The sequence below is a fragment of the Trichosporon asahii genome (genome assembly GCF_000293215.1).
Source record: "Trichosporon asahii var. asahii CBS 2479 unplaced genomic scaffold scaffold00050, whole genome shotgun sequence".
Taxonomy (NCBI): Eukaryota; Fungi; Basidiomycota; class Tremellomycetes; order Trichosporonales; family Trichosporonaceae; genus Trichosporon; species Trichosporon asahii.
In genome coordinates, this window is record NW_014040874.1 from 1,057,540 (window position 1) to 1,072,147 (window position 14,608).

The window sequence follows — 14,608 nt, forward strand, 5'->3', positions numbered from 1 at the left end:
CTCGTAACAAAAGAAGCGGAGGTGAGACGCGAATGACTGTCACAAGAGCAGCAGGGGGGTGACGAGTTCTGTTCGTCCACAGACATGCCGACGATAAGCGGCGCAGTGCAAGTTTGCGACGCTCGCCAGCCTCAGTTTGCTAGCTCAGCACAATAGGCATTGGCCGGCAAGAGCGCTGGGCTGCGCGCGTGCGTGCCCTTCCCTTTCGCAAGATTTAATCAATCGACGAAAGAAGCATGTCGTCCCTGCTGTTTTGGTCCACTACGGCCATGGCCCGCCCAGGCTCTGGGTGGCCAAGCCGCGCGAGCCGCCTCGTCGCCTCGAGTCCAGACTCACCATAATCAGCAGCGCGATCCACATTGTTGTTGCATTTCTGGTTTGGGTCAGCCATCGCGGATCATGCACTGCGGGGTGCGGGATGAAGGGGTTGAGACAAGAGCGAGCACGGGCAAGAAGTGAAGGCTGATGTGTGTCGTGTGGATGAGCAGTCGATGGCGGGCAACGGGTGGAGCACGACGATGATCACTGTTGACTACTTCTGATCTTCGCCGTCCACAGTTGGCTGGCGCTGGGCAGCTGGGCAGCTGGGCAGCTGGGCAGCTGGGCATTCAGGCGCAACCGCACAGGAGCCAGGGGACCGCGCACAGACCGCAGGTCCAGAGTCGGCGTGTGTGCCCGGCGTGTGCCATCCGTTCCGACAGTCATCGTGGGCGCGCGGGCGTCTCGAGTGCGAGTAGACAGGGGCTCGCGAGACCAGCAGGGCAATGCATTTTCGCTTGGCTGAATGCGACCTGTCGTTGCCTTTGTGCATTTTGGGGTTGGGGCGTGGGCGGCGTGGGCAGATGTGTCGGACTTGTGTGCACATTGGCTTGGCTCGGTGGTGCTCGTCGGTCGCCCGGTGTGTCCGGTGGAGGAGGGAGGGATGACTCACTGAAAGGGCAAATTGGGCGGAGCGCTCCGAGATACCTAGGGCTTTGAGTTTGTCGACGAGTTCTTGGGGCGCCATCGAGTGTGTATGTGTGTCGCAGTGTCGATCCGTGGATCGAGGATCTGGATGGTGAGTGGGAGTGGTCAGTGAGGTAGTGGAGAGTTGATAAACGGTGGATGCGCCCTGATGAACGAACGGCCTGATCGCTGATACGGACGATTAGCATCGGATCCAGTCACGCGCAGGCAAAATAGGATGCACCACAAGCCCGGTCAGCGTTCCGCTGTTCCTGCCTGCATAAGTGCATACCTGGGCTACCTGGCTGGCTGCACTGATGCTCTGTGTTCCGGGCGGCGGGGGGCGGCGCGGCGGACTGGCCGGTCAACGCCTAGTGGTCAGACTTAATTACAGGCGAGGGCGACTTAGGGCGAACGAGTGACGTCGGGATCTGGACCTGCTCTACGCTGCCGTCAGCCGCGGGCCATCCCCCTGCACCCGCATGGCACGCTGCCTGCATGCCTGCAACTCACGCCCCTGCAACCACACAGCGGAATCGACCTTCCCCGACGACGTAGGGGCCTATTTACCGGTCCATGGCGTTCGCGGGCGGCCACCGCGTCATAGAACACGAGGCCCGTTCCGACCCTCCCTCCCTCCTGCCCAATCAGGAATCAATAACCCAACTTGACCCCGCACTTCCCATTTCCATCCTAGGCCCAGAACTGCTACACTTGTAATGCGCATTGTTGACGGTCGCTTGGCGGCACTCCGTCGCCACAACTCGCGATGCATCAACGGGCGGCACTTAATCATCCGCCTGGCGCTTGCAATATGTAAATGCATACATCGTGTATAAAAGGATCATGTAACGGCTCCGATGAAAAATGAAACAGGTGTATCAACTGCCCAAACCTCTGAACACATGAAAACGTGAATGAATGCTGCCTCACAGGTCACGATGGAGAAAGCACCTTGAGGTCCTTACTCCTGCTTCTCCTCTCCCTCTCCCTCCGCCGCCGAGGCTGTCGAGGCCGTCGCGGAAACGGCAGGCGCCTCTTCAACGGCGTCACCCTTGACCTCCTTGTCTTGGTCGGGATCAGCCTTGGCCTCCTTCCCTTCCTCGGCCTTCGTCGCGGGCTGGTCCAGCTTGTCCCACTCGGCAAGAAGCGCCGCACCGACTCCTGCAATTGTTAGTTACCGCCGTAGAAACAAATTCAGTGGTTACTCACCAGGTTCCACTTCGGTGCCATCACGTGAGACCTTGACCTCACGGTCGCCGTTCCAGGGGTTACGAAGATGACGGGTGCGAGAGAAGCTCAGCGGGGCCACCTTGATCCACTGGACGCGGAACGGCTGGGCGAGCGAGTTGTCGCCCGCCTCGGAGCCGCTGCTGCCGTTATTCGTAGGAGCTCCGGGGGGTGCGAGAGTCGCTTGACGGCCAGGTCGAGGACCCTCAGCAGTGTTCTCACGGCGCGAGAAGACCTGGAGCGAGTTGGAGTGCTCGACGCTGAGAAGGCGAATGCGCGAGTCGGCCCGCTCTCCCCGCAGAATGTTTGGATCCAGCGTCATCGTGCTCATACGGCGAATGCTCTCGTCCATTAAGTCGGGCGATTCGGAGCGGGGCATGATGTGCTGCGTGTGGAATTCGTCGTGCTGCTCGATGAACGGGCCAACCTGTTGCTCTGCGTGTACGTGCTCCACGGTGACCTGTTCAACGGCTTGCTCCGGCTCTTCCTCCACTGGAATCATGCCCGGCGAAGTCGCACGGCGTTCGTCCAAACCCGGGGCGAGGTGACCACCGAGCAGGAAAGGATCGGTCTGCGATCGCGGCTGGTATGTGGCTGCTCGGTGTTGCGCCGTGGGTGAGAGAAGCTCCTGCGTCGGAGATCCACTCTCCTTCTCCTCCTCTTCCCGGATAGGAGCAGGCTGATGACCAGGGCTCGTAGACAGACCCAGCATTGAGCTTCTAGCACTCTGGTAGGATCCGCGATTAGGCGTGGGACGCTCAGTGGCCGGCTTATGCTTCCGGCTCGCACCAGTCATTTTGGCGTATCCAAAGAATTCACCTGTACGGTTCGCACCGAAGATGAGGTAGACATCCTTAGACGTTCTGAACGCTTGGTCTGAGGATGTCAGCTGCTGCGGGAAAAAATGATTGCTTGTAAACGCCATGCGCTCAAGACTCACCAAGGATAGGCTGGTTGTGGCGCTGGGTCTTCCACTGCCCTGTCTTCACGCTGTCCTGCAGGTCCGCCTGACAATGTCAGCACACTCCCTATGCACCTTACTCACAGCTGATAAGCTCTTCAGGATAAAATATCTCTCCGGGAAGTGGTGCACCAGGAAGCTCGAGTTAGTGCTAGCGTAGCTCGCCGAGCTCTTATGTGCCGACGAGCTGTCATGCTGGCTGTCCTCTTGGTGCGGGAGCTCGAGCATAGTAGACTTCGGCGAGACTCCGATCGTCGGCATACGCCTCGGAGGCTGGTTCTCATGCTTGTCTGCCTTATGCTGCTCGACCCACGCTCGGTGCATTCCCACACCTCGCTGCGCACCGACACCGGAGCGAAGATCATCATCCTTGTGTCGGATCCTGCACACCATGCGAGGGCACCCGCTGTCCCATGGCCGCAGAGACAGACCATTGAAGTAGGGCACCGCTCGGTCAAGGTCGACCTGAGACGAGAAATTGACGAACGCGCACGATGACCGCGAAATCAGGAAGATGGACGACGGGCCGCGCCACTGCTCGACATTTGGAGACGATGGCGGGGGAACGGTGTTCGAAAAGAATCGCCAGAGCTCCTCATGTGAAACATTGCTAGGGCTGTCCGTCAGCGTTAAGCTCAGCCAATGGGGGTCATCACGTACACATTTCCTACCCACATCACCCACTCGCTGCGACGAGCAGGGGGCTGCGGGTGATAGTCCTTGCGTTCGCGCTCAGGGCCACCAGCATGCGGAGGTGACTTCGGTCCCTCGTCGCCAGGAGCGCTGCTTTGAGGCGGCCGCACACTCGGAACGCTAACACTGGGCGGCCAACTAGGTTGTGGCACAGCGCTTCCCCTCCGCATCGGGCCGCCTGGCTGGCTAGAGCCTGGACCTGTCAGGGTTGGTGACCATGCGTCCGTCGAAGGTGAGAGAGGGTCGATGTGCTTGTCGATTTGAGGGCTGGACGTTTGGAACGGATTGTAGAACTGGTACGGCGTTGACATGACGGTTGACGGCGACCATCCCGTCCCTGGGGGAACGAAAACAGAGTTCTGTCGCGCAATCTCCTCGGGAATTGGCGGTTGCGGAGCAGCGTGTTGAGGAGCAGTCGTTGCAATGGCAGGGTATGTGCCGTAGAACGGCTGGGCCATGGCGGAGCCCGGCCAGGCCGCTTGAGGGGGAACTGTCCCAGTGGCTGGCGCGGCGTGATAGGTAGCCTGCCCGGGAAACGTCGATGTCCGCGCAGCAGGCATTCCAGGTGTGCTGTACACAGGTGTCTGGTTCGGGTCGACCGTGAACTCGGCGCCCATGGCTGAGGTGTAATAAATCTGAGGAGGGTACATGGCGGGCCGCATTGCTGGGTACTGGGCTTGCTCAGTGTATCGAACAGAATCGGGTGGAATGGTGGTGGCAATGGCGTGTGGGGCCATGTACTGCGACGGGTCCGCCGACGTGTACCCATGGACCGCCGCTGGATGCATGTGGTGTTGCTGGTGTTGGTGCGCATGGGGGTGTTGACGCTGGTGTTGGTGCGGCTGATCGTCGCGTCGGGCGGCCGTCGGATTCTCGCTGGCCGCAAGGTAGGGTTGCCGCGAGTCGCCAGTGGGGTAAATCACGGTCGGCACATGTATCTGGTGCTGATCTGGGAACGGGTCAGCGCGCTCGGGTCCATGCGTTCCTTCCTCACATGCTCCAGGATCCATAACCACTGGTACGCCATGCCGGCTGCCATGGTTGGCCGCGACAGCGAAATGTGGAGGTGGTGCCTCCTTGTGTTGTTGCCGTGACTGTTTCGTGGTCATAGGCTTGTCACCACCGCTTCCACTTCCATCGTATTGACCCTTCGAGTGCGAGTGGATCGAAGCCTTGCTGGCTCTTCGCAGCGTCGTGTCCGATGGTGACTGTGAGACAGGGCTGCTGCTAGCTCCTTGTCCTCCCAGCGGTGAAGCCATTCTCTCTCACGCCGAACCGAACAGTCGGGTGGGAGATCGGCTTGTGAGGTGTATCGAAGCTTCTTTATGGCAGATGTTGACAACCTTTCGTTAAGAACGGGGAGGATGACAGGTTGGGCGAGAGGGGTGCTCTAGCAGACCTGGACGCTGACCAAGGCTGAGCTAGCCGACGGAGAATGTTGTGGGGTCAGATAGACTAGTCAGCAGGGTTAAAGGGCGAGCAGTCGGCGGCGGCTTGTCTTTGTCCTGAGAAACGGCTACCTCGGCGAATGTGAGCGACAATGCACTGATCCGAAAGGGATTGCCAGATTGCTAGGCGTGGTCGAATCGGTAATCGCTGGGCGTCGGTTCGCGGACAAAGGGGAGTGCGGCGGTACTCTGGAGTGTTGTCTGATAAGCGGTGGATTGCGGTGAGCACGCGAGACGGTGGATGATCAATGGGTGATGTGACGGAGTGCGGACGTTTATGAGTGACCGGACGAGCAGCGCGAGCGGAATGGAGATGGGTCGGGGTCCGGGGGCGCAATTACAGTTTGAGAAAAGTGGGATGCACGACGTAACAGCAGTCTCGAGAGTCGAGAAGCCGAACGACTGCAGGGAAGGTTTGGGAGTGAATAGGGTTGAGGAAGTTGCAGTGCGCGCTGAGATGGAATTATGAGGAGTCGGAACGGAAACGTTGCGACTGCTGGGTACTGGATATCGATGCTCGCGTCCAGGCGTTGACGATGGCGCAAAGTTGAAGAGGGGGACGATCGGAGTGCAACGAATGCGATGGACGCGCTGCGTATTATGTTGGCTGAGCGTCAAGAATCGGTGTCACAGGCGGAGAGAAGGATTGGGCGAGGATAGAGTTGGGTTGGGTGCACGGATGCAGGTCGCAGGCCGCAGGACCTTTGAGATGCGGGCGGGATGATATCGATGGGTTGGATCGAGAGCGCGAGATGGCAGTGCAGAGCAAACTGAAACTCGAATGCGCGCACTGGACCTGACTTGTCTAGGACAGGCGGCTTGGGCTGGGCGCCGGTGGCTCAGTGGGCCAGACGGATCAGGTGGATGGTGCAATGGTGGGCTGCCTGGTGATAGATACGACGCCTGTCTGCCAGCAAATGTATGTCAGACTTTTTCCACAGGACCTAAGCCAGTTGGCCAGCGAAGGCGGAGGGTATACCGGTTGATGCTGCGGCTGATGAATGAACGGCAGCTAGACAGATAGCAAGGGCAAGTGCGACTAGCATGCAGAGCCTGATGATTTAAGTTTCTTTTAACCAGCAGGTAGTCGATAGCAGCAAGCGCTCGCAGCCTCAGCCGAAGCTTGGCCGGGATGCCGCCTCTGCTGCCGAGGTTGGGAGGGGACCTTGAAGACCTGCAGGGCTGGACGTGGTAACCATCTGTTACGAGCACACTATCTAGGGCCCGTACCCTCAAGGTCAGCGAGGTTGGGACTGGCTGGCATGGCCGGTGGCTCAGCGCTAGAGGGCAGGGCGGGGGGAGATTTTTAGGATGCAGGTAGACTATAGACCAGGAGCGAAGGCTCGCGCAGAGGATGTCGCAGGATCGCAAAGGGGAACGGCGCGCAGACTGAGCCGCACGGCCAAGGGCGAGGAACAGAAACAAGGGTCCGGCCATCACTCTGCTCCAGCTCGTAGCCCGTCGCCCAGCTCCGGTGCGCTAGCGGTGCGCGCCGTGCGGCCAACGCTGCTTGCGGTGGTGGTGATGTAGCCAGGAACTAGGAACGCCTAAACCGACTCATCACTCGGCAGCGGATTGCATCCCCTGTCCATCCCCTACAGGCCCTGGCAATGAGCCCTTCTCCCATACGGACCATACCCCAGCACCACCAGCACCCTTGCATGCAGCACGCACTCCCCCAGGCCTGCGCAGATCTCCATCACAAGTCACCGCAGGCGCATACAAGCATTCTTCAAATGGCACAGTCTGCGCACTGTCATTCCTTAGTTTTGCTCCGCGCCCCCAGAACACCGAGGACACCGCTGGCATGCCGGCGACATGTGCTCACGCAAAGGGCAGCATACCAGAGGGTACCGGCCACCAACTCAGACCGGCGTCTCGGTCGTAATGCCGGGTCCAAACTCGGGCCTTGATGCGATCGACGAAATAACGATACCCACCACCGATACACGTCGCTGGCGGATCTTGGATTCCCTAATCCCACTTCCCTCTCACCTGTCCTCACGTACTCTGTCATGGCCGTCCCTGCTGTCCCTATCACAAGCGCGCGCAACCTTGGCTTGGAACTCGGTCGACACGAAAGTTTTTGCTCCGAAGTGGTCTCTCGCAATCAGAAAAATTTGGATGTGGACAGTACTCCAGCTCAGCAGACAACTCTGAACGCGGCCATTTCGTCTTGAACAGCCAGGTACAAGGGCGCACTGATCATCTTAATCAACGGAGACATGCTTCTCGCCCCCCACCTTCCGGCCTCCGGCCGCTCTCCGGGCGTTCCCTCCTGCCGTCACCGGCCCACTAACCTGCAGGATTGAGACTTTCTCAAGGATCCAAGCACCCCAAGGAACCCTCCACCAAATCTATGGGTCGTTATTCTCCTCCGCTATGCTCGTCATGCACCTTCCCCGCCACTCCACCACTGACGACCCACCTGACAACCTACCATCCAGAGCGGTGGCAACCTGATCATGCCATGACACCGCCTGCGAGCTGCGTACTCCTCGTGCCGAACACCGTATCCGGCATTTGCCACACCCATGCAGCCAGATCTCCTGCTTTTGGCTTTGCTTTCTCCGGATATATGTCCGCATGACCAGTATGGTCATAGATGCGAAACCCGATATAGAGTTTGCTGATTGTAGACGTTGCATAACCCATTTCGTCATAGGTTGGTGGGAGGATTCGTGCTCAGGCCACCTGCTCCGTGTGGGTAGCACCAGTGACAAACCCACCCACCCGGGAGCGGAATGCGCGAGAGCCTTGTCATGGCCATGGAAGGTCACCTGCGATGCGCATCCCAGCCATCTCGGCGCTGGAGGGGCGAAAGTGGAGACTTGACATGATGGAAGAGAGTGGGAAGGAGTGGGATCGAGGTGCGACCCGCGACCGAATGTGCAGTGGTCTTGTTTCGGGTCGCGGGTCCACGGGTCCAGATCGCAGACTGCGGCAGGCAGAACAGCAGAGCTGGTAACTAGTCGTCAAGCACGAAACTTGGTTGCTGCCCTGGGTGAGGCTGCCCAGCATGCCCAGACAGCTTTCCGACGGGTTTACGTACTCTTCAAGCAATCTCTGTACCAGCTAGCGTACCAGCTGGCATGAAACCCTGACCCGCCAGAGCTAAGCCTCCAGGCAGAGCATCTGAGCACCCTCCGTCATTAGCCCTCATGTTCCCTCATTGATTCGCACCCGACCCCGACCTCTCATGCCAGCGACCTTCTGCTGCCTGCCTTTCGTGCCTCCTTTCTCTCAACGGTTGGCGGTTGGCACGCACTTCGTAACAGAATGCTGCAAATAGACACCTTCCGCCCTCCTCGGTCTCTTCGCTATCTTCTCTTCGTTGAGCCGAACGCCAATGCCCCGTTTTGCCTAGCCCGGAAAACGTTGGCTGGTTCATCAACGTCAGCCGTTGGACCGGGGCAGTTTCAGGCAGGACAGTATCTCTTTCCGTTTCTTGGGAAAGCGCCAGACTTGCCAAATGCTGTGCGTCTGCTATCAGGTGCGGCCGCCAGTTGGTTTCCCGCGGGCGTCGCAATTGTCTCACCCGATCTGACTCCAGCAGCCAGAACACCGGTGAACATCCATGCAGCTGCTGCTTGAAATGCACTGCGGTTGGAATACAGCAGTGGTAGCCCTACTTTAGACCTGCTAATCGCTACTCACACTCCACCTAGCGTTGTTTGTGATTCGAACCGCCCAAAGCTAGCTGCTGGCAGTTACAATCCGCCGGACCTCGGTCTTCTGACATAATCGCGCCGGCACATCGGGGTTCCCCTAGCATTCTAAACCTCGTCCTTGCCGTTTCGGAGAGCTCCACGCTGCTCCGAACCCGAGGTAGGAGCCCGTAACGCCGCTGCATGCCACATGTAGCGGAGTGCCGAGCGACCTCTCAATCTTTACCTGATGCATGGCTTTGAGCCACGTTTGGACATTGGCTCGGCGCCACAAGTGAGACAGTCGACAAGCGCAGCCGCGGCTGTCATGTTCCAAGCTGACTGCTCAGCGGTCGCCTGAGACTGAGACGGCTCAAGTGTGCACAAGACAATACGGCATAGCACAATGCAAGCGTCACTTGTTACGTTACGGGTGACTTGCTCTTTCGTTGAGCATACGAGGGGCATCATGGACCTCGGGGACCTGGCCTGACCAGCGGACCTGGATGGGGAACGCCGAACAGCTAGCTCTTCTGCGGACGGCGATCAACTGCCTTGCCCCGTTTATCCCTCGATGGCGATTTACATGGCAGGTTCCTGATCAGCAGAACACGTCACAATGGACAGTTGCCCACGGCGATCAACTGCGGCGCAGTGGAGTCACGGGCCGACGTGCACATCGCGATCTGCACGGATTCCAGACTCGCTGGACCTGGCGCCTGGCACGTCGGGCATGGCGGGCACGTATCGCCATGTCGCCTACTTCTCATAGGGGTCTGTGTATTCTTCTCCGCTCGCGTAGCGCAGCTCAATATCCGAATCCCTACTCGGCCATTTCTCGAAATTCCCCATGCCGGGCAAGCCAGTCATGCGCGCATTCATGATGCCATCATCATACATCATCTCCCTCGATCAAAGATCGTCAGCCGAAGATCACAAAGGACCGAGCGTACGCCGGTCCGTGCGCCGCGGCGCGGTGTCACGCAGCGAAGCAGAAGAAGCGCAAGTAACTCCGCCAACACGGGGCGATCATGCATTTCGCCCCTTCATCGTTCCTCGCGCCCTTGCTGGCCCTGCTGGCCCTGCCCGCAACATGCCACGGTGATCACCATGGCATCATCAGGCCCGCCCCGTTCACACGACTTCTTTGTCCGCCTGCCCGCCCGAGCGCCGCAGTAACCGGCACCGGCGATCACGGACAAAGAAGCGTCGGAGGCGCATGTACAACAGCCGGTATTGCCAGTTACAGCGGAGTGGAAGCTCGCCGACGTGCCTGCTACTCCACGAGGATCCACTTTGACCCCAACCTTCTACCTTCTACCTTCTCGATGATCACGGGACCAGATGCCAAGGCTGTGCCGTGGTGGATCCTCGAGGAATGCAGACTTGATCCTCGAGTGCGGAGCGCTTGTTCTGCTAGGTACACTCCAGCAATCAGCTGCAACAGGAACAATATGCGTACGTCGCTGCAATTATGGAGGGTTGCAGACACCTGGGCGTGATGGTGTCATGCTGGCTGCTGGTCGCCTAGCATCACCTTCAAGGGGAGTCACGTGCAATCTCAATAAGCAGTCACGTGAAATTGCACGTGACCTCAACCACGTGAAGCAACAACAGGCTGCTCACTCGAACTGACGCAATGTCGGTCGCGGTCACTCACGACAACAAAACCATCTCGCTCGTCTTCCCCGCTCGACCTTACACGAAGAGCAGAGATGGACGTCGACAAAACGATAGAAGCTCTGCCCGCCAATCAGGATGAGCTCGTGGCCGAGCTCGGCGAGCTGCTGGAGCAGGTCGCGGAGCAGCCGTCCAACCTCCGCCTTCTCCGACGCCAGGTCGAGCTCATGTTGCAGCTCGACATGGTCGATGAAGCCGTTGACGCCGCCGAGGCGCTGCATGCGAAGGCTTTTGTGGGAGAGGGTAGGTCGAGTTTCGATAACCAAGCTAACCGCACCCAGCCCTCTGGCTCAAGCTCATCAACGCGCGCATAGCGTCTTCCCCGCGGCCGTTCACGCTCGACTCCTTTGCCGACATCATCGACATGTTCGCAAAGGCCGAAACAGAGTATAGCTGTAGGTTTTTTTTCCAGGGTCTTGCTAACCGGTTGCAGCAGTGCAGATCCTCGAGCGGCACGTTCGCTTTATCACCGCTCTTGCTGGTCTTCCCTCTGAGGAAGACGTTAGCAAGGATGACGAGCTGAACGAGTTCCTCTCTCCCGAGACTGTGCGCGAGACGCTGCGCGGACTGACGAAGCGCACGAACGGGCTACTCAGTGACAGCCAGCGCGTGTGGCAGCCGTGGATCGATTGGGAGCTCGCGCTGCTCGAGCAGGCGCCCGCCGCAGACAAGTGGGTTAAAACCGGTGGATCTCGACTAACCTTCAGAGCTGAGCAGATGGAGCGTGTTCACCATGTGTACCTCGAGCGTCTTCGCGTTCCGCATTCTAGTGAGCTGCCACTCCCCAGCAGAGCTAACAGCAGCCATCGATGAAACGTCCAGCGCCTACTCTTCCTTCTGCACGCAGCATTGCCCGGACGAGTATGAGCAGCGCCTCACGCAGGTCACGAGCGTATCGCAGCCGGCCAAGATTAAGTGGTCCCAGGAACGGCGGCATGGCAAGTCGCGAGTAGACTTCGAGGAGGAGCTGGTGAGCTTTGACGCGCTTAGAACCAGCTGACCTTCAGGCGTATGCGACCGACATCGGACAGCAAGCGGCTATCCTCCTGTCGTACATCGACTGGGAGACCGACCCGCTTGCTACGAGGAAGCCGAAGGGGAAGAAGGGTCCGCAGCAGGATCACGAGCTGACGTCTGCTGTGTTCGAGCGAACGGTGCTGCTGTACTCGAATGCTGCAAATGCCTCCGAGGACGCATCGTGGGCGGAGGATGTTGCGGAGCAGATGAAGCAGGCCGCCGAGGCGTACAGGTCGGCCGAGGCCACCGTTTGGGCCCGATACGTCGACTGGGTGGCGGCAAACCCACCAGCCGACGTAGATGAGGACGAGAATGAGGAGCTTGTCCGCGAGGTCGCCGGTCGTTCGACGAGAGCCTGTCCCACAGACGGCGGCTTGTGGGCGCGATACATCCTGAACCTCGAGGAGGCACGGGAAATCACGCGCATTGAGCAAGCGGTGGAGAAGGCCCAGGACATCATCATCGCCAACTCTGCACCCGTCTCTGCGCTCGTGGAGGTGCAGTACAACCATCTCGCTATTCTTCATCGCCGCTACAGGGACCTCGAGGTCAACCGTGAGTTACCCGGAACAAACCCTGACGCTAACTCTCAGTGGACCACCCAGTCTTTGCGAAGACGTCTGAGGCGATCGAACTCATGACTACAGCGTACCCCTCCGGAGACCCGAGCCTGAAACTGGAGAAGTTCTTCGTGGCGTGGGCCGAGGCAATCGGCGCGGAGCTGCTGCCCGGTGTCATGATGGTGATTGAGAAGCCGATCCACTCCCGGACATTGTCGTATCAGTACACCATCATGTGCGCGGACGCGCAGGCGCGTATCGGCGAGACCGACGCGGCGCGCAAGCTTTACACTCAGGCGATCGGACGGAAAGACCTCGACTGGCCGGAAGCCGTGTACGACGCTTTCACCCTGTTTGAGAACACTCACGGGTCGCTGGAGACGCTGCGTGAGGCGAAGAAGGCTATCGGGCACGAGCAACAAAAGCTTAACCGCAGACGACAGAAGGCGGCTGAGGCACAGGCGCAGGTGGAGCAGCAGTACCAGCAGCAGGCGGCTGCAGCCGCAGCAGCGGCGGAGTCTGCAGCTGCCCCTGTGGCAGCGCCAGATGGTGAACCAGCAGCCGAAGGCACGGCGGACGTGACAATGGCGGAGGTCGAGGCCGCCCCTGTCACCGCTCCGGAAGCCTCCGCAGCTCCCGCGCAAGAGCCAAAGAAGGATGAGGAGGAGCCGCAGCTGAAGAGGTGGGTTTCATGTGACAGCCTTAAGCGAGGCAGGCAGCTGACACCAGCAGGGACCGAGAGCACACCACAGTTTTGGTAACAGGGCTGCGAAAAGGAACGGAGGCGGACCGGGTCACCAAGTTCTTTGCCAACGTAAGTGGAAGCCTCCGACAGAATGTGCGCTGATCATTGCGCAGTCTGGGCTGGTGCGGGAATGTACAATGGTGCCGGGCGAGGAGACAGACTCAGCGCTAGTCGAGTTCCAGACTGCGGACGCTGTCCCAGACGCGCTTGACAAGGACCGCAAGAAGCTTGATTCCAGCGAAATTCGCGTTGCCATGCTCTGGCGCTCGACACTCTTCGTGACCAACTTCAGCAAGGACACCGACGACAAGGGCATCCGCAAGCTGTTCTCTCAGGTGAGCCATCTGAAACAAGTGAACCAAGAATAACTTCTGACGACGACAGTACGGCACGATTCTGCAGACTCGCTGGCCCAGTTTGAAGTACGCCTCCAGCCGGCGCTTCTGCTACGTCACGATGGACTCTCCTGTGAGCACCGAATAACTCTGAGCTCGTCACGCTCCAAGCTAATTTTTAAGGCATCGGCGCAAAGTGCACTTGTACTCGACCACTTCAAGCCGGACGACGGGTACCCAATGAGTGTTAAAATCTCCGACCCCGCGGCGCGGCAGAAGCGGAGCGACGAGGCGAACACCAAGCTGTTCGTTGGGGGTCTGAACCCAAAGACGAAGGAGGGGCACGTCCGAGAGCTCTTCAACAAGGTAAGTTTCGATCATCCCTGTGATCGAGATTTAATGAGGATGACGCAAGCTGACGCACCAGTACGGTCAGATCCGATCAGTCAAGCTGGGCTGGGACAGGGAGAAGCGCGAGTGCAAGGGCTTTGCGTTCGTGGAGATGGCAAAAGAGGTGAGCGGCGAATGAAACGGAACGGAGCTGACGTCAGGCCGAAGCAAAGGCGGCGCTTGAGCTGAACGGCACGCCGTACCACGGTCACGGGCTCAAGGTCGAGCTCAGCGACCCACACTTTGCGAGCAAGAAGGCTAATGCGTAAGCTTTCCGCATTAGGCGCAACTGACAACAGGAACCGGCGACGGACAGGGAACGCGGCGGCTGACGGGCGGGCACGCGAGGAGCGCCACAGCCGATTACTCGTGCTCCAGGGCGTGCCGGAGGGCACGCAGGAGGCGCTGCTGCAGCAAGAGCTGGCGAAGACATTGCCGGTCGTGCGAGTGGAGCTCTTCGCCCGCCGACACGAGGCGCACGTCGAGCTCGAGACGGCCAAGGCCGCGGGCGAGTTCGTCCTGCAGCGCCCCCCGCCGCCAGCCAAGAACCCCGAGACGTCGCGCAACCCCGCCGTCGCCGGCACGGCGGGCAGCGCGGCGCCGCAGAGCAGCCTCGGCTTCCAGCCGCGTATCCGCAAGACGGCCAAGGCGCTGCCCAAGGCGTACCACGTGCCCAAGGCTGTGGCGCCCGTCGAGGCCGAGAAGCCGAGGACGAACCAGGGCCAGGCCGACTTCCGCGCCTTCATGAACAAGACGAACGAGGCGCGCAAGGCTGCCGTCGCAGCGAGCGCCAATGCCGCTGCACCCTCTGCCGCAGAGTCTTCCCCGTCTAGCCGGAAGAAGCGTGAGTCCGAGCCCGCCGAGGACGAGCCGAGCGGGAAGAAGCCCAAGACGTCGTAGTTTCACTGCTTTTAGGTATCTCGCATACAATGCCATTGTCTTTTATATCTAGGAAGA

General features: G+C 59.6%; 2 protein-coding genes across 2 annotated transcripts; one reads left to right on the plus strand and one right to left on the minus strand.

Moving 5' to 3' along the window:
• Positions 1 to 1,909: 1,909 nt before the first annotated feature.
• A1Q1_01599 (uncharacterized protein) lies at positions 1,910 to 5,088 on the minus strand (the record flags this gene model as incomplete). The annotated part of the gene is made up of 5 exons (XM_014324638.1): positions 1,910 to 2,109; positions 2,158 to 3,051; positions 3,116 to 3,170; positions 3,221 to 3,752; positions 3,797 to 5,088. 5 exons carry the CDS (start codon positions 5,086 to 5,088, stop codon positions 1,910 to 1,912), a joined length of 2,973 nt encoding a protein of 990 aa, XP_014180113.1.
• Positions 5,089 to 10,639: 5,551 nt separating this feature from the next.
• A1Q1_01600 (uncharacterized protein) lies at positions 10,640 to 14,551 on the plus strand (the record flags this gene model as incomplete). Its single annotated transcript, XM_014324639.1, has 12 exons — positions 10,640 to 10,847; positions 10,919 to 10,999; positions 11,041 to 11,373; positions 11,595 to 12,176; positions 12,227 to 12,863; positions 12,914 to 12,995; positions 13,040 to 13,261; positions 13,311 to 13,394; positions 13,445 to 13,627; positions 13,689 to 13,775; positions 13,825 to 13,916; positions 14,011 to 14,551. 12 exons carry the CDS (start codon positions 10,640 to 10,642, stop codon positions 14,549 to 14,551), a joined length of 3,132 nt encoding a protein of 1,043 aa, XP_014180114.1.
• Between the last annotated feature and the right edge of the window lie 57 nt (positions 14,552 to 14,608).